Source organism: Callorhinus ursinus, unplaced genomic scaffold (assembly GCF_003265705.2).
Source record: "Callorhinus ursinus isolate GAN/ISIS: 27379988/994484 unplaced genomic scaffold, GSC_fseal_2.0 scaffold1, whole genome shotgun sequence".
Lineage (NCBI taxonomy): Eukaryota > Metazoa > Chordata > Mammalia > Carnivora > Otariidae > Callorhinus > Callorhinus ursinus.
The window spans coordinates 146,084,464-146,103,991 of record NW_027397063.1 but is presented as its reverse complement, the minus strand read 5'-3'; the positions used below and the strand labels follow the sequence as shown (position 1 = coordinate 146,103,991).

At 44.9% G+C, this 19,528-nt stretch overlaps 1 protein-coding gene across 1 annotated transcript in view; it reads left to right on the top strand.

Moving 5' to 3' along the window:
* SUSD5 (sushi domain containing 5) overlaps positions 1-15,612 on the top strand; it is a 66,181-nt gene extending 50,569 nt beyond the window's left edge. The window contains exon 5 of the mRNA XM_025867541.2: positions 11,793-15,612. Within this exon, the coding sequence (XP_025723326.1) occupies positions 11,793-13,087 (1,295 nt within the window). The 3' untranslated portion in view covers positions 13,088-15,612. The remainder of the gene's footprint in view (positions 1-11,792) is intronic.
* Positions 15,613-19,528: the final 3,916 nt, after the last annotated feature.

Here is a 19,528-nt window from a genome sequence, read left to right as displayed (position 1 = left end):
CTTTTGCTTAGATGATCTGTCCATTTCAGTGGGGGTGGTGTTAAAGTCCCCTACTATTATTGTATTGTTGTTGATTTGTTTCTTTGCTTTTGTTATTAATTGGCTTATATAATTGGCTGCTCCCATATTAGGGGCATAGGTATTTACAATTGTTAGATCTTCTTGTTGGATAGACCCTTTAATTAGGATATAGTGTCCTTCCTCATCTCTTATTACAGTCTTTGGTTTAAAATCTAATTTGTCTGATAGAAGGATTGCCACCCCAGCTTTCTTTTGGTATCCATTAGCATGGTAAATGGTTTTCCACCCCTCACTTTCAATCGAGGTATCTTTGGGTCTAAAATGAGTCTCTAGCAGACAGCATATCGATGGGTCTTGTTTTTTATCCAAGCTGATACCCCGTGTCTTTTGATTGGGGCATTTAGCCCATTTACATTCAGGGTCACTATTGAAAGATATGAATTTAGTGCCATTGTATTGCCTGTAAGGCAACTGTTACTGTATGTTATCTGTGTTCCTTTCTGGTCTATGTTACTTTTAGGCTCTCTCTTTGCTTAGAGGACCCCTTTCAATATTTCTTGTAGGGCTGGTTTTGTGTTTGCAAATTCCTTTAGTTTTTGTTTGTCCTGGAAGCTTTTTATCTCTCCTTCTATTTTCAATGACAGCTTAGCTGGATATAGTATTCTTGGCTGCATATTTTTCTCATTTAGTGCTCTGAATATATCATGCCAGTCCTTTCTGGCCTGCCAGGTCTCTGTGGATAGGTCTGTTGCCAATCTAATGTTTCTACCATTGTAGGTAGGTTACAGACTTCTTGTCCCAAGGTGCTTTCAGGATTTTCTCTTTGTCTCTGAGACTCGTAAGTTTTACTATTAGATGTCGGGGTGTTGACCTATTTTTAATGATTTTGAGAGGGGTTCTCTGTGCCTCCTGGATTTTGATGCCTGTTTACTTCCCCAAATTAGGGGAGTTCTCTGCTATAATTTGCTCCAATATACCTTCTGCCCCTCTCTCTCTTTCTTCTTCTTCTGGGATCCCAGTTATTCTAATATTGTTTCATCTTATGGTATCACTTATCTCTCAGATTCGGCCCTCGTGATCCAGTACTTGTTTATCTCTCTTTTTCTCAGCTTCTTGATTTTCCATCATTTGGTCTTCTATATTACTAATTCTCTTTTCTGCCTCATTTATCCTAGCAGTTAGAGCCTCCATTTTTTATTGCACCTCATTAATAGCCTTTTTTATTTTGACTTGGTTAGATTTTAGTTCTTTTATTTCTCCAGAAAGGGATTCTCTAATATCTTCCATGCTTTTTTCAATCCCAGCTAGTATCTTTATAATCATCATTCTGGACTCTAGTTCTGACATCTTACTAATGTCCATATTGATTAGGTCCCTGGCAGTCAGTACTGCCTCTTGTTCTTTTATTGAGGTGATTTTTTCCATCTTGTCATTTTGTCCAGAGGAGAATAGATGAATGAGAGAACAAAATGCTAAGAGGGTAACAACGACCCCAGAAAAATATACACTAAACAAATCAAAAGACACCTGAAACCAGGGGAAAAGAAAGGGAGAGAGAAGAAAAAGAAAAAGGTTAAAAAAAAAAGGAAAAGAATATGATCAAATATGATCAGGCTGGTGAATAGATCAGTGCCACACACTAGATTTTGGGCGTATTTTGGCCTGTTAGAAGAAACTGCCTCCCAAAATTTTAAAGAAATAAAAGCTTATATATGTACAAAAATTAGGGTAAATACAATGAAGGGATGGAATATGACTATAAAGATGAAAATTATAAAAGATTTTATAAAAGGAATTGATAAGAAGTTGGTTAAAAAAAGAAAAAAGAAGATTTAAAAAAAAAAAGAATGTGATCAGGCTGGAGACTAGAACAAAGCCATACACTAGAGATTTAGAGTATATTTTGGTCTGTTAGAAGAAACTGTATCCCAAAATTTTAAAGAGAGAACAACTTTATATATATATATATATATATATATGTATATACACACACATACACATATATACCAAAAATAAGGTTAATTACTATGAAGGGATAGAATATGACTCTAAAAATGAAAAATAAAAAAGATTTTTAAAAAGGGATTGACAAGATGTTGGTTGAAAAAGGGAAAAAGAAAAATTCAAAAAAAAGAAAATTAAAAAAATTAACTTTGAAAGACTAAAGAATCATGGGGAAAAAGCCATGAATTCTATGTGCAGTATTCCCCTAGTGCTGGAGTTCTGCTGTTCTCATTGATTGGTAAATTTGGTCTTGGCCGGAGGTTCTTGCTGATCTTCTGGGGGAGGGGCCTGTTGCTGTGGTTCCCAAATGTCTTTGCTGGAGGCGGAATTGCTCCACCCTTGCTGGGTCCAAGGCTAAGTAATCTGCTCGGGTTTGCTCTCAGGAGCTTTTGTTCCCTGCAAGCTTTCCGTACAGCGTTGGGAGGACGAGAGTGAAAATGGCGGCCTCCCAATCTCCACCCCAGAGGAGCCGAGAACTTGGGGCCCCGCTCCTCAGTGCACCCCCAGAGAAAAGCAGTCAATCACTCCCGTCTCCCTGGTGTCCGGCCGCATTCTGTGCTCACCCGGCCTGTGACCGAGCGTTTCTATCTCTGGCACCCGACCCCGTGTGGAGTCTCCAAACCCAGCAGATCCCTGCGGTGCGCTTCCGCGCCGCTCCTCCCAGGGGAGAAAGGGGAGTCTCCCGGGATCTAACACTTGTTGAGTCCCTGCTGGAGGAGCAGTGGCCCGACTGGGCCGCGGATCACAGTTTATGGCAACCCCGAGCTGAGAGCCCGCGCCTCGGCTCCGTCTCTGCAGCCGGTTTCCCTGCTCCGATACCTGGGAGCTCTGCCGCACTCAGGCACCCCCGGTCTTTCTGTGACCCCGAGGGTCCTGAGCCCACACTGTCCCGCGAGGGTTCCACCCCCCGCTTAGCCACTGGAGCGACGTCCCTCAGCGCAGCTGACTTCTCAAAGTTCCGATTTTGTGCTCTGCTTCTCTAACACTTGCCAGAAGCGGTGGACAGGACAGAGGCCCCCTCCCCCGCCGTCTATCCTCCCGAATATCGCCTCGGATTCACTTCTCTGCACGTCCTACCTTCCAGTAAGTGGTCGCTTCTCTGTTCAGAGAGTTGTTGCTACTCTCTTCTTCGATCTCCTGTTGAGTTCGTAGGTGTTCAGAATGGTTTGATCCCTATCTAGCTGAATTCCTGGGACCAGATGAAATTTAGGTTTCCTATTCCTCCCCCATCTTGCTCCTCCTCTAGTATTATTTTTTGACTGATAGTCTTCTCTGCTGGTTAGTCTTTCCATAGTATATATATTTTTTCATTCTTCTACTTTCAACTTCTCTGTACAGTTCTATTTAAAGTATATCTTTTTCTTTTTATTAACATATAATGTATTATTTGTTTCAGGGGTACAGGTCTAAAGTATATCTCTTATAAGCAACATATAACCAATTGGAGCATTAATTCATATTTACATTTAATCATCAATAGGTTTAGCTTTAAAATTACTGTCTTTTTGTTTTCTCTTAGTCCTAGCTGTTCTTTGTTTTTTGTTCTCTTTTATTGCATTCTTTTGGAGTGATTAAGCATTTTAAAAATTATTATATTTACCCTCTCTATTACATTCTAACACATTCTCTCTCTCTCTCTTTTTTTTTTAAGTAAACTCTACCCCCAGCATGGGGTTTGAACTCACAACGCCAAGATCAGAGTGGCATGCTCTACAGACTGAGCCAGCTAGGTGCCCCTCTAATATATTCTTTTACTCTTCTTTCAGTTACTCTAGAAATTATAACAGACATCCTTGACTTATTGAAGGATGATACCTACCATTTTCTGGACAATTTAAATATCTTCAACTATTTTGACTCCAATTACCCCTTCCCAATTTCTATGCTGTTGTCATGTGTTTCAAATAATAATAGTGTGCATGCACGTGCGTGTGTGTGTACTTGTTTTATGCAGGCAGTATTATTCACTTAGATTTGTACCGCACCCCATATTTACCTGCTTCGTTGTTCTTTCCTTCCTCCATCTTGGGGCTTTCAGCAAGGATGCTTTCAGCAAGGATATTTTCAGAGTAACAATTCTAGGTTGGCAGTTCTTCTAACACTTTTTTGTCTTAAAGATTTATTTATTTGAGAGAGAGAGAGAGCACGCATGAGCAGGATGGGCAGAGGAAGGAGAGAATCCCAAGCAGACTCTGTGCTGAGTGCAGAACCCCATGCAGGGTTTGATCTCACAACCCTGAGGTCATGACCCTGAGATCATGACCTGAGCCGAAACCAAGAGTCAGTCACTCATCCCAACTGCGACACCCAGGTGCCCCTCTTCTAATATGTTAAAGGTATCACACAGTGTCTTCTGGCTTTCTTTCTTTCTTTCTTTTTTTTTTTAAGTTGCTCTCAGTCTCTGTTGCTTTTTTGAAGGCTATATGACTGCTTTCACTGGTTACTTTTTTTTCTCTTTGGTTTTAAGCAGTTTTAATTTAATGTGCCTACATGTAATTTTCTATGAGTTTATTCTGCCTGAGGTTTGCATTGACTCTTGAATATGAGTCTTCATGTCTTTTTCTCAGTTTTGTAAAATTCTCAGTCTATTCTATTCCTTACAGTTTCTGTTTATTTTTTAGTTCTGTCATGATGTTACATCAGTCCTCAGTTTGATTCCTGAAGTTTAAAATCACCCTTTTCATGACATTCTGTTATCACCCCCACTTTGAACTTTTGTTCTATTGCACTCACTTTCTTCTTAAGTTCTGTAGTGTGAAACTGTTGTGAGGAATTCATTCTGTTCTGCAAATTCTTTCTTCTGAATTAGGTTCTTTGCCTTTTACATGCATCTTCCTTTCATCCAAGAGAGGGAATCGTAGCTAGAAGGGGACGACTCAGCAGAAGGGGTATGTAATTTTACTTTTGCTTGTTTATCTGTTTGCTTTAAAATATCTGGGCTCTGCTCTCTCTTCAGAAAGGTTAAGTGTCCTATGCCGAGATTTACTTCACCTTCACAAGGTGAAGTCCTGGCGTTTTGGATTCCATCAAGAACAGTCAGCCCTGCTGATTACTGGTCTGGTTCTCTCCACCCGCTTGGCTTCTGTCTGGGATTTGTTGACTCCTCGGTACAGTTTTTGAAGGGTGAGGGTGGGTTAGGAGTGGAGCCATGCTGCCTTTCTCTACTCTGCTCCAGAATCTTCTGTTTCTCCTCTGATAACTATTTTTTGAAATTTGTTACAAAATATTATGTCCTTTTCCATGCATGGTGGTTGTTTGTAAAAACTTTTTCCTGATGCTTAATATAGTTTCTGCATTTTAAAAAATTCATATTCAACAAGCCTAGTTGTGTGTGCACATACACACATACTTTAAAAAAGGTGTTGTTTCCTCATTTTGAAAGGTATAGGGTAGAGAAAATATGTGATGCCGTTTTAGCGGCACCATTTGGATATTTTCAAACCTGGCATACAGCCGACCCTAATGATAAGGTCATCTGTGCTTCTGCCCCTGGTGATATACTCAAGGAGTCTGGAGTGTGAGCAGTGAGGTAGAAGAAGAAGGCAGAGCAGAGGGAGGGGCCATCAGGAGAACAAGAAACACATGGAACTGCAGCTGAGGGAATGGAATCGGCGTTTGGGCGGAAGAGAAAGGAAGAAGTCCGAGCAGAGGTTACAAGGACGTGTCAAGGCAACAAATACTCTGAAGTACTGGAAGATCCTGAGTATCCCTCACTCACACTTTTTAGCTGTTGCCTGTTTGGGTAGAGTTCTATATACCCATGGACCACATCAGGGTTGGCACCTGCTGGGGTTATAAGGAGGTGGCTGCGAGGACCACAAGAGAACATGCCCACCCCATTACCTGCCTTTACGCGGGCCCCTGCCAGCTTTCACAATGGCAGAACTCTGCAAATATGGGCTCCTTTAGCCCTTATACCCAACGGTCGGTGAGCTCCTGTGGATGACCTGATAGAGAATAAATGCAGTGTCAGAATTTAACCAGAAATGACAGAATTTCCATGGAATGAAACAGAACCATTTGTGGGCTCTCGACGGGTTGGTGTCTTGGGGCTGCAATGAGGCAACCAAGAAATACTCCCTAGTAAAATAACGTGTGGTAGGAGGCCCTCCATTGCAGATCGTACATGAGGTAATAGCCTGCGATTTTAAGTGGGGGAAAACTTCTTGAGGAAAAATGGTCTTGGAGAGACCTGCTTCCTGCCTTTCCCTATCGTGAAAGGGGGCTGTGTTCTAGCTGAGAACACAGGCGTATTCATCCTCAACAGCAGAACCTCTGGGAGACAACTGGTATATGTATATTGTTTTGCAAACATATTATTTTTTTCCACAATGCCCTAAAATACATTCTGTTTTTTTATTTATTTTTTTAAAGATTTTATTTATTTATTTGACAGAGACACAGTGAGAGAGGGAACACAAGCAGGGGGAGTGGGAAAGGGAGAAACAGGCTTCCTGCCGAGCAGGGAGCCCGATGCGGGGCTCGATCCCAGGATCCTGGGATCATGACCTGAGCCGAAGGCAGCTGCTTAACGACTGAGCCACCCAGGTGCTCCACATTCTGTTTTTTTAAAACAAAAAACAGGTTGGATACAGCAGATCTGAGGCAAAAATGACCTGTCAGATGTGTGAAATGCCAAGTTTCTTTGCATTAGGACTAAACTTGGGTTGATATGGCTCACTTCCCTGCCTCACGAAGATGAATCTGCTAGCAGTGGGGAGGGAGTTCTCCTGGGGCGTCCTTTTATGATGGTAGGTACAGGAGCACCAAGGAAAGGCTGGGAGGAGACTAGGTGTTCTCATGGGCCAGGCTGTGCACTGATTTGCTCACCTGCGTGTGAAAGGTGAGTGTGTATGTGTGTGTTGCACTCCCATGTATATGTCTGTATTCAAGTAGTACTTCAGTGGTGATATCTTTCAAAGGTGTTATAAGATACTATGGTTATATGTCATTAATTCCTCAGAGATAGGAAACGAGCCCAAAGTCGTCTTGTGTTCCTGGCACTAGATCTTAGCTTTGAGCCGTTATGAGGCAGGTATCAGGAGAAGCTGGGGAGCTGAGTAGATATTCCTTCCTGTTTCTCCCAGTGCCAGTTATTTTTCACTCATTCAAGAATACCTATAAGAACACCTATAACAGGTTGGGCACCATTCTGCTCTAGGGATACAGTGACTTGGTCTCTGTCCTTGAGCCAACTCATGGCCAGTATGTCAGTTTTTTCTACATAATAAACCACCCCCCAAAATGTAATGGCTTGGGGCGCCTGGGTGGCTCAGTCAGTTAAGCATCTGCCTTTGGCTCAGGTCATGATCCCAGGGTCCTGGGATCGAGCCCCACATCGGGCTCCCTGCTCAACGGGAAGCCTACTTCTCCCTCTCCCACTCGCCCTGCTTGTGTTCCCACTCTCGCTGTGTCTCTGTCAAATAAATAAATAAAATCTTAAAAAAAAAAGGTAATGGCTTAAAGAACACTCATTTATTTGGGTGCAATTTTCTGTGTAAGCAGTTTGGACTGGGCTTACCCAGCTCATTCTTCTTCTGGGCTTGGCTGGGTCAGTCAGGTGAATGTGGTCAGCTCGCAGGTTGATGGAGCTGACTGGTTTAAGATGGCTTCAGCTGGAACAGTTGGCCTCTCCTCCACCTGGCCTCTCACCCCTCAGTAGGCTGTCCGAGGCTTGTTCTCAAGGCAGCTGGGGGTGCAGAGAGAGAGAGAGAGAGAGCATGCAAGGCTTTCACTGAATTCTGTGGGTCAGAGCAAGCAACAGGCCAGTCCCAATTTGAGAGCTGGAAAAAGAGACACCACTTCCTGAAGGGAAGAGTTACACAATCACATTGCAGGGAAGAGTGGAGAATCGTGGACATTTTTGTTATCACCCTACCGCAGTCAGTCAGGACACACACGTTCAAGCAAACAGTGTAACCGCATTAAGGTAAGAGATTTAAGTCATGGCCTTCTTAAAAGGCCAGCTGGATTCAGTATGACTTGTTTGGGTAAATTTTAGAGAAAAGTTGTGTCGTAGTGGCTTTTGTTTCATTTTGTTGTGTTTTTGTTTTTAAAGATTTTATTTTTTTTTTTATATGAGAGAGAGAGAGAATGAGAGATAGAAAGCATGAGAGGGAAGAGGGTCAGAGGAGAAGCAGACTCCCTGCTGAGCAGGGAGCCTGATGTGGGACTCGATCCTGGGACTCCAGGATCATGACCTGAGTGGAAGGCAGTCGCTTAACCAACTGAGCCACCCAGGCGCCCATTTTGTTGTGTTTTTAAGAAAAGATGGTACTTGAATGCAAAACCTAGTCTTTATTCAGCAGGATGGGTGAGAATTTGTGCATACAAAAGCTTTGTGATTCAACCTGGTAGGTCTCAGGACCATGGAATTCCATCCCCTATGCTCCATGAGGGCTGGGACTGCTTGTCCTGTTCACCAGTGACCCAGAGCCTTCGCAGTGTCAGACAGTGGGCACTTGGGGAAGTTTGTTGAATGTCGGCGCAGGTGACTGCAATACTTGGAATGGAGGTACAGCGGAGCGTGAGGCATTATGACAGCAAAGAGCGTGTAGGGGGCCAGCCTGCCCTGTGTTGGAATTCTGGGATGCTCCTAAGCATGGTCCCGCCATTGATGTGGCTTTTGTCTGGGGATTGTGAACAGGACATCATGGGGTAGAAGGGTCTCCTGAAATAATTACTAGACTGTCTTTTTCTTTCTTTCTTTTCTTTTCTTTACTTTTCCCTTCCTTCCTTCCTTCCTTCCTTCCTTCCTTCCTATTTTTAAGTAATCTCTATACCCAAAGTGGGGTTCGAACTCACAACCCTGAGATCAAGAGTCACGTGCTCTACCAACTGAGCCACCCAGGCGCCCCTTTGCATTTTTGGCTGAAGACACAAATGAAGTGAATGCACTTAAATTTTAGGAGCAGATCAGAAAGGACGTTTAAATTTATTTATAACTCGCGTTAAGGAAGCAAAATAAGGAGTCTTGTAAGAAATAAGCCAAATGCCCTCTAATCCAGTTTCAGAGCCCAGGAATGCACCATATGACAGCTCAGCGCTCTATCTAGAACTTCGTTCTGGAGCTCTTTGCATTTATGCTTTCCGAGTTGCAAACTGAAGTGGGGGAACACTACTAAGATCTATTTCTTCCCACAGAACACTTCTCACACCAACAACCAATTACGCCAATCCTCTGTCCTGAGCCTCCTGTATTTCTGACCAACTAGCTATAAATTGGGGATTCTCATGATCATCCTCTCAGGCTCAGTAATTTGCTAGAAAGGCTCACAGGACTCAGGAAAGCTTACATTTACTTACATTTACTTACATTTACCATTTTAGAGGATATTTTAAAGAATACAGATGAACAACCAGATGTAGAGATATAAAAGGCAAGGTCTGGAAGGATCCTGAGTACAGGAGCTTCTGTCCCTGTGAAATTGGGGTGAGCTACCCTCCTAGCACGTGGATGCAATCACCAACCTAGAAGCTCTTTGCACCCTGTAGTTCAGGGGTTTTATGGAGGTTTCATTATTTAGGCATGATTGATTCAATCATGGCCATTGATGATGGACTCCATCTGCAGCCCCCTTCCCCCTCCTCACAGGTCAGGGGCTGGGGCTGCAAGTTCCAACCCTCTGATCACTTGACCAGAAGGCATCTAGGGGTCACCTCATTACCATAAATTCAGGTAAGGCTGAAAGGAGCTTGTTATGAATAACAAAAGATGTTCTTATCACCCCCATTGCTTAGGTAATTCCAAGAGTTTTAGGAGCTCTGTGCCAGGAACCAGGGGCAAAGACTAAACATATACTTCTTATTATATTGCAATGTCATAGGGAGCCTTTCTGTTTTAATAACTAAGTATGACTTCCAGTGGGACTTGACTTCAAAGACCACTGAGAATGGGGAAAGCCCAGTGGGCTGCTGTCTTCTGAGGACGCAGCTCCTTGAGCCTTCCTGACCTGCTGTCCTTACATTCTGGTCTCCTAACTGCGGGGCCCTTTGTTCATTCTTACTTGGCTGGATTTAGAATATTTCACAGCATGGCCTCAAGCAGTCTTACAAAGAGCAAATCAGGATTTTAAAAGATATGTTTTTACTTAACATACATACACATTATAAGGGGACAGATCAATTAATTATCAGAAAAGAAACAAAGAAATTAGCCACCACACAGGCCAAGTAGAATGTTGCCAGGATCCCCAAAGCCATGCTTGTCCCCAGACTTAGTCATCACCCCTTCTCTCCAGCCACCCACCTGACTTTTAACATCATAGATTAGCTTTGCCTATTTTTGCACTTTATGTAAATAGAATCACACAAAGTGTGTTCTTTTGTGTCTGGCTTCTTTTCCTCAACATTATGGCTGTGAGATTCATCTATGTCCCTCAGAAGTAATAGTTGGCTCCTTTTCATTGATGTACAGATTTTCCTTGTACAAATATGCTGTGGTTTATATCAGCTCTGTGGTTTAGGGACATTTGAATCGTTTCCAGGTTTTGGCTGTTAAATGAACATTCATGTGCATGTCCTTTGGTGCCCAAACACTAGATATCATCGGTTTACACTAGATAATTGTCAGTCTGCTTACTTTTAGCCATTGTGGTGCTATGGAATGGCATATTTTTATGGCTGTAATTAGCATATCTCTATTACGAGTGAGGTTGAGCATCTGTACACATGTTTAATGACTACTTAGATGTCTTTTTTGTGATGTGCCAATTCAAGTATCTTTGCCAACTTTTCTATGGCTTGTCTGCCTATTTAGTATTGATTTGTAGGAGTTCCTTATGAATTCTGGATAGGACTCCTTTGGAGATTGTATGTGTCACAAATATCTTCAAGTCTGTGGCTTGCATTTTAACTCCCTTCATGGTGGCTTTTGATAAACACAAGTTCCTATAGTTAATGTAATCCAGTTATCTGTCCTTGTGCTAATACCACAGTCTTTTTTTTTTTTAAAGATTTTATTTATTTATTTGACAGAGAGGGACACAGTGAGAGAGGGAACACAAGCAGGGGGAGTGGGAGAGGGAGAAGCAGGCTTCCTGCTGAGCAGGGAGCCCGATGCGGGACTCGATCCCAGGACCCTGGGATCATGACCTGAGCCGAAGGCAGACACTTAACGACTGAGCCACCCAGGCGCCCCACCAATACCACAGTCTTAAAATGTACTCCAGTTTTAGAGTAAATCTTGAAATTTTGTAGATTTCAAGAAATCTTGGTTCTTTGCATTTCCATAAATTTTTGCATCAGCTTGTCAATGCCTGAGATTTTTATTAGGGTTGTATTAAATCTGTGTAGATCAATTTGGACAGAGTTGACAGCCTAACAATTCTGAGCCTTCCATTACATGATCATGGTATATCCCTTCATTTACTGAGGTCTTTAATTTTGCTTGGCAATATTCTGTACCACTCCATGTTCAAATCTTGCACATCTTTTGTAAGCTTTATTCCTAGGTGTTTGATTTTTTTAATGCTATGGCAAATGGTGTCTTTTAAAATTTTTGTTTCTGTGTATTGCTGGTATATAGAAATATAGTTGATATTTTACATTGATGTAGACCCAGTGTCCTTGATAAACCCATATATTAATTGTAACAGTTTATATGTACATTCTTTGAATTTGTCTGTGATGCTCAGTCATGTCATCTGTGAATGACAGCTTTACTTCGTCTGCTCCAGTCCTTATGCTTCTTACTTCCTTTTCTTGTGTTCTACACTGCTGGCTCTGTGACCTTGGACCTAATGGGGTTTTTCTTTCTCCCCTTCCAGATGCAGCTGAGGCACATATTGACTATGAGGATAATTTCCCGGATGACAGATCCGTGTCATTCAGAGAGCTCATGGAGGACTCGCGGACAGGGGCAGAGGAGGACAGAGGTCCGGGAGAGGCCTCTGAGGAGGCTCCGAGACAGGACCATCTGGTCTCCATTTCTGTGGGGAGAGAAAACATAGCCCAGGATACAGCCTTTGTGCCAACTACAGGCTTGTCCATCACGGGAAGCAGTGTCCCCACAGACCTGCCAGGATCCCAGCTAAACCAGAAGTACTTGTTCTGGTTTCCTGCTGAGAACTTCCACAAGCCTGAGCTGGAGAAGGAGATGAATGATGGCACCAAAAAGCAGTTTCCGGCTAGAGACAACCATAGTAGCCCAACACCAGCTCCAGGTGAACCTGAAGCCGAGGTGATCTATAGCAGCACTCATGGTCCTTTGGGGCCATTCTTGGGCAGGACTGACAGCAAGACAGGGGACCCAATGGTGAGCAGCAGTGATGAGTCCTGGTTAGATGGCTACCCTGTGACTGATGGGGCTTGGAGGAAGACAGAGGCAGAAGAGGAGGAAGATGGGGACAAGGGAGATGGGTCAGTAGGGCTGGAAGAGAGGGTTCCCATTAGTCCTAATCAGCCCATTCCTGTAGAAGTTAAGAAGCCCAGGAGTACCACCCTCACACCAAGTGACGACATGACCCGTAGTTCAGTTCTTCCCTCTCAAACACCAGACGTAGAAGCTTTGGCTCTCAGACCAGTGAATGTGTCTGAAACTGAGAGTCCCAGCAAGGGAGATGGTGACTTGACCAGGTACCAGTCAACTGTTCCCTGGAGCTTTGCCACAGAGTCATCTCCCATGGCCACCCTACCCTATGAACTCACCAGCCCTACCCTGGGGACAGTGACAACTGCTGTCCAGCAGATGCCGAATCGCATTCCCTCAACTATCATGGCGGCCAGCCAGACTCCAGGGGAAACCATTGCTACTGAGGTCCAGGAGAGTTTCCCATACCTGCTGTCTGAGGAATTCTTGGGACGGGAAAGCCCTGGCCCAGGTGCAGGTAAAGAGCTTCTTCCAAGTGTGGAGCCGTGTATAGGGGATGGGTGTCCCGGCCTCAGCGGAGGCCCTATCATTGCCACCACTGTCACTGTCCTGTGTCTGCTGGTGCTCCTGGCAGGCGTGGGGGCAGTGTGGGGCCACCGCAAGTGCCAGCACAAGAGCTCCGTGTACAAGCTAAATGCTGGGCAGCGGCAGGCACGGCACTACCACCAGCAGATTGAGATGGAGAAGGTCTAGCCACCCTCAGAGCTGGCTCTCCCGAAGCCACTTAGGAGGAGAAGAAACTGCCATGTCTCATTGATAAACACTGATAATTCACTAGAGCATGAAACAGGTGGAGTAGGGCTTGTCTCTTTTTCTCAGGTCTTTGTTCTATAGGCCGAGAAGTGGCTCTGGAGGCACCTGGTAGGACAAAAAGGCTTTGGTGGCATCATCACACGCATCAATATCTCCTTAACCAACTGCCCTAGAATGTACTGTGCTGATCCCAGACCTGTGCTCAGGCCCTAATTCCAGTATGAGGTCAAAACTCACCTCTCACTTCATCATGCTCTTGTCTCCATTCCCTTGTTTTAAGAAAAAAAAAATGAGTAACTCCATGACCTGAAATTTTTAGAAAAAGTATGATAAACTGAGCACTTGAGAGCAGTGTTATTTAGGATAGAGATATTTAATTGTTGGGGGTGGGACATAGAAAAGTAATGGGTTATTTCCTTTTAATGTAGTGACATTGTGAAGGCAAATGAGCCAAGAACCAGGACATAGTCTAGAAGCTTTTGGTTTCTTTTTAATTGTTGAAATTGGAGGGAGAAAAAAAAAAAAAAAGAAATCCGAGAGAGTTTAGGACTGATGCTTTGTTGGGTTGGGGAGGGAGGTGAGGAGTAGTAAGACACATCCACCTCTGTTCCCTCCATTTTGTAGGACAAACCATTGTTTTTTTAAAAAACATGCGATTAGTTTTGGGGACATCTGGGTGGCTCTGTCAGTTAAGCATCTGACTCTTGATTTCGGCTCAGGTCATGATCTCTAGATCCTGGGATCAAGCCCTACATCAGGTTCCATGCTCAGCAGGGGGTCTGCTTGATGATTTTTCTCTCTCCCTCTCACATGAATAAATAAACACATGCTCTCTCTATCTCCCAAATGAATAAATAAATGTTTAAAAAAGAAAAGAAAAAAATTAAAAAACGGTTAGTTTTGTACCAGCAAGCGTCATTTCTTCTTGGAAGCAGTGGCCTTGTTGTCCTTGACCAGCCTGTGCCTAGGAATGTCCTATAATTTTTCACTGAACTAACAAAACTCAGTTCTTGGTTTCCTCTCTCAGGATTAACCATTTCTCTGAACCCAAGTAAAAGGGAATGACATGGGAGGAAAACAATGTTTTAAGAGGACTAGGATATCAAGTATGGGTACCTATTCAATGGGAAAGCAGAGAAATTAAAAAGGAATACGAAATGCTCTGGGCTGACCTCCTCTGTACTCTTTTGTGGCAATTGGGAGCTCCGTGGAAACATCATGAGCCCAGGATGGACTCCTCCTGGCTACTGAGCAACCCATTTTCTAGTATCTGGATCATCTTAGGATGGCTCAGCACGTTTACAACAGTGGTTCTCAGAGCATGGTCCCCAGTCGAGCTGTATCAACTCGGCAAGAAGCCGAAGCCGTGGGGGCGGGGCTGAGCCATCTGTGCTGTGAGGAGCCCTCCAGGTGATTCTGAAGCACACTCAAGTTTGAGAACCATTGCTCTGTCGTATGAATTGTGAGCTTTGAGCCGCGGAGGCTCTAGCGGCCCAGAAGGTGACACCCACGGCTTGCCTTGCCTGGAAGCCAGGCATTGCCACGTGCCCCGGGAGCAGCATTTGACCCTGCCATCTCCGATGGGCTCCTGCGCATCCGCACAGAAATGAAACACATTATATTTTTACAGTGTGAGTCACCTTCTTAGAAATAGTCTTCAGTGGTAAAAAGTGATGAGGCCTGGACATTGATTCTGGGACACTAAGTGTCTATGTGCTTTTATGGGGCATGAGAGAAATCCTGATCTTTACAACTGAAAAGTTGGTGGTGGTCCTTGACCTAAGGAAAAAGGAATTTGCATAACATGTTTTCCACCCTGCCACCTCTTTCCGGTGCAAGCTTTGGAAAAATAATCGGCTAAGTAGCTCTAAAGGCAATGCAGCAAAATCAAAGACCCTAGTCCCCATTACTGGGTGAAATGAAGGCCTGAAGCTATGGGATGGAACACCTCTGTGTCAGATGAAATCTAGAATAGGACTGAAAGACTTTCTGCATGTAGCCAAAGCAAAACACGACAGAATAGACATCAGAGACTGTATATATTTATAAATTAGATTCTTTTCTAATCTATGACAAGATTACTTTTCTATTGTTAACTATATAAGATAACCCCCATCTCAACATTGGGATTGTGTTATTTGACTATTATTATGTAATAACCCAAGAACACTGACTTAATACCAACACAAAAATAGGTAATGGTAATATGAATATAGTAATAAATTCATTACAGATACATTAATACATGCAAATGTATTATTTTATAGATAATGAACTACATGAAAACAAACCCAACACATCAGTTTTTAAGTTTTTATTGATTTGCTGTCATCTAAATTAATGTTAGAGGGGCACCTGGGTGGCTTAGTCATTAGGCGTCTGCCTTTGGCTCAGATCATGGTCCTGGGATCGAGCCCCAGGTCGGTCTCCTTGCTCCACGGGGAGCCTGCTTCTCTCTCTCCCACTCCCCCTGCTTGTGTTCTTGCTCTCGCTATCTCTCTGTCAAATAAATAAAATCTTAAAAAAAAATAAATTAATGTTACAGGATCTAAAAATGCATATGGAAAGGGAATGATGAAAACATTTGTAAACCTAAATTATATGTCATCATGCATGTCTTGAGACATGTTCATGAAAATTGAGGGTTGGATGGTCCATCAACACAAAGCTTCTGAGATCTTTAAAATAAATATTTCCCCTAAATGGTTGCCAAATGTATTTTATATCTGGGTTACATCATGATGGTTTAAAACTTGAAAATTGTGTCTTCATATTTGCTCTAAGACCACCCTCTTGGAGTCTCCGCCTTGTTACCTCTTGCAGCAGGATTTCAGGGACATCTGCACAGCCCCGCCCCTCCTCCTGCCTCCCTTCCTCCTCCTCACCTCACCCAGAGACCCGGCCCTTCACTAGGATGAAGCCCAGGATCCGTGCTCAGTGTGGTTCCCGGGCCAGCAGCACAAGCACCACTTGGAAGCTTGCTAGAAATACAGAATCCCAGGCCCACCCCAGACGCGCTGATTCGGACTCCGCATTTAACAGGGTGCGTAGCTGATGGGTGTGCAGGAGTGTGCAGGGCTGAGAGCCCAGAGCTGATTGCCCTCCTTCTCCTGACTGGACACTCGGAGGGACGATTCAAGAGAGTTAGATGTAGAGACCGGTCATAAAAGCGTGGGCAGGGTTAAGAGAAACATCCAGGGGTGCTGGAGGCCTCTCAGGGGACCGGAGGAGAGCTCGGTGACAGGAATGGCTCTTCGGGACAAAACCTCTAGCCTCAAGGAGAGCACAGCCCCACTGTCCAACGGTGGCCTGAAGGAAGCAAGGTTCACCCTGCTATATCTTGGCAGCGTGTCCCAGTGGCAACCCGAAGTCAGAGGGTGAGGGAGCCCAGGCAATGTCAACCATAAGGGTCAGGACCCTGGGGCACAGGGCAGGCTGAGAAAGAGATCTGGAGAGACAAATGGAGAGATGCAGCTCAGAGAACATCAGCACCAATCCCATCTGCCTTACGTCCCCTTTTACTTCTGCAGCCTCCAGGAGGCCAGGCATGCCTCCCAGGTTCCTCAGTGTCATGGACACTGTTGTGCGTCGCCCAGATCCCTTTCACTCTCCAGGTGAACCCATCCTCCAGCTGCCCTGGATGTTGGCTGCTAAAATGCTCAAAAACGCCTTCTCCTCCAGAGGACTGCCTTCGGCCTGATGGGCGTTCCTCCCTAGGAGTCAGACCCACCGCGTCACCCCCAGGGCAGCCTGCAGCCCGGACGGGCACGGGCATACCTGAGGCCTGCCTCCCCGCCTGCAGCAGGGCCAAGCCTTGGTACCGCTCGTGTCCCTGACCTCCCATGTGATCAGGCTGGTCTCCCTCACACCCCACTTCAGAGCCTTCCATCCCACACAAGGCTTCCCAAGCTCTGGTTCCCTGCATCTCTCCTCCTCCTCAATCCGTACTTCTCCCCTGTATCTTGTGGATTCTTGGGCCAACTCCAACAAAACGCCCACGTCCCCCCACCTGCCTTCACACGGCTACTGTTTGAGCACTCCATGCCCTGTCTCCACTACTGTCCCGGCTGGTCCCTCACTCTTTGCACCTGCTTCCTCCGCTCTTCGTCTCCTTTCTTGCCCTTTACTGACATGCACGGAGCGTGGAAGCTGTTAGCGGTCATACCTGAAGGTGTTTTGGTCCTTGTTTGAAATGGTACATATTTTATCACTTCTCCGATACTGGCAGCAAGGGAGCAGCTCTTTAGATCAAAAGCAAGCCCTGGATCCCAAATGTTTAGATTTCCTCTAAAAGAGAACCTTTCTGGGAAGAGGAATGAGCCCCTGTCTCCTGAAAAGGCCCTTGGCCTGTGAGGCTAGCATGGATCCCCTCCGCTGAGTAAGATCCTAGAGTCCTTGGGGTAAGTGTTCTGCTTTGCTAGACGACCGTCAGAAATCTCAGGGACAAAAAAAAAAAAAAAAAAAAAAAGAAAGAAAGAAATCTCAGGGACCTGAGGAAACAGAGCTCATTACAACACGCATCCTCGAATGACGGGGTGTGGCTCAATCCCACCCAGTAGATAGACAGTAGAACATAAGCAAAATAAAACATTTAATGTGATTTTCCTAAAAAAAAAAAAAATCTTTGTTTTCAATGACTTTCCAAGTTCTAATTTCCTGTAAGAATCCTGTAAGGATTGCAAGGAAGGCCCTGGCTAAGGGGAGGGAAGGGAGAGAGACACTGGCAACAATGTTTATAGTCTGGCCTCCTGATTGCCACCTTCAAGTAGGCCTGAAAACCCGTCCATCTTGTATCTGTTGGCCAAATTGCTTACTTCCTTCTTATTTTCTTATAAAATGAGACACCAGTATCTTACCCTATCGGCTCCGAGAGAATAGTGAGCCAACCTGTTCATTCAACAAGCCACCAAAGCCAGGTATTTGGGGGGGAGGCACCAGAGTAGGCAGTGAGAGGGGCTGGGGGTCAGGCTGCTCCCACGCCTGTCCCAGAGGGAGAAGGGCCCTACCGTGGGGCACAAACCACAGCGCTCCTGACTGGTTTCAGGGACAGGAGTGGGTCAGTCAAGGCGAAGCTGGGCTGTCCCGGTGTCTTCCCTGTCAGGGACACGCTATGGGGACTGACAGGGTGGGGAACGGCCCTAACCCTGGCTGCAGGCACAGGAAGTCCTATGCACAAAACCTTTGGCTGAGGCTTATTTGAGGTTCCTTTCCCTTTTTCCCCCCTTGTATATAGTTTAAACTCTCCACACTAGGTCATTCAAGCCTGCAGTCACCAGAAAAAAGAAGTCGCTGTTCGGGGGATGGCAGATGATCAAGAGCGCAGACAGCTGTGATGAAGGATTAGTTGTGGGTTTTTCTCAGGGCCTCGCTACAAACTGGGTTGTAGTTCCATGTGCAAACACTATTAAATGAGAATGTTTTCTCTGGCACCAACCCACCTTTCCCCCCCCAGTTTCAGTATTGAATTAAAAAAAAAAAAAAAAAAAACTGAAGTAGCTTAGGTTTACAGCTCACATTCAAAACTTAAAAACATTATTTCCATAAATGTTGGCAGGAACCGGTGGCTGTTTATCCCACCAGCAGTCATAATAAACCCTTCCCCATTGACAATCTAACAGATCATTTTCTGTTTGCCACCGAGTTTGGTTCAATAAAATGTTTGTGCTCTTAAAATTCCCTTAGTAAGAACTCCTAAAAGCAGCATTTCCCAAGGTGGCCTTCGTGGCCAACGGACCTCGTGGCTCTCCCAGGTCCCAGAGGTGTGCACAACAGGTTAGTGGCCGTCATTAGAAAGGCTCCAAATTCAGGGGTCCCGGCAACACTGAACATGTTGGTATGTGAGACATTTCAATTAGTCCCTTTTAAGCCCGCGTCCACACAAGCTTCCCCTCGGCTCTCCACCGCTAGTGTAGAGACTGAACATTAACGGGGCCACAGTGGGTGCCCCCTCCCTGGGCTGCCCGGGGGACAAGGTGGCTGGACAGATCACCCCGTCCCCGTGTCTCCCAGCTGGGTTCCATGCAGATGGGTCAGAGGATAAGCAAGCCTGGGTCTGGGAACTCCCACAAAGCTTACAAATGTGTTTGTTTTTTCAAAAGACAGGCCCAACTCATGCTGAACCCATGCAGTCTCAATCCAGGAATCTTCCAGGCTCTTCCAAGAAACACGCTCAGCAAGGTGTTGGGTTGAGGTCGCTGAGTGCAGCCTGCGTACTGGGTTTCATAGTAGGTGTGGAGGAATCGGCCCACCTTTTTTTTTTTTTTTTTTTTTTAAAGATTGGCTTGGTTTCCTTTGGAATAAAAAGATCAGGAACCGGGTTCCACAGCCTTCAATCAAAGCAAAGTGCTGACAATGCCGACCAGCCTTCTCCCAGCGCTTCGT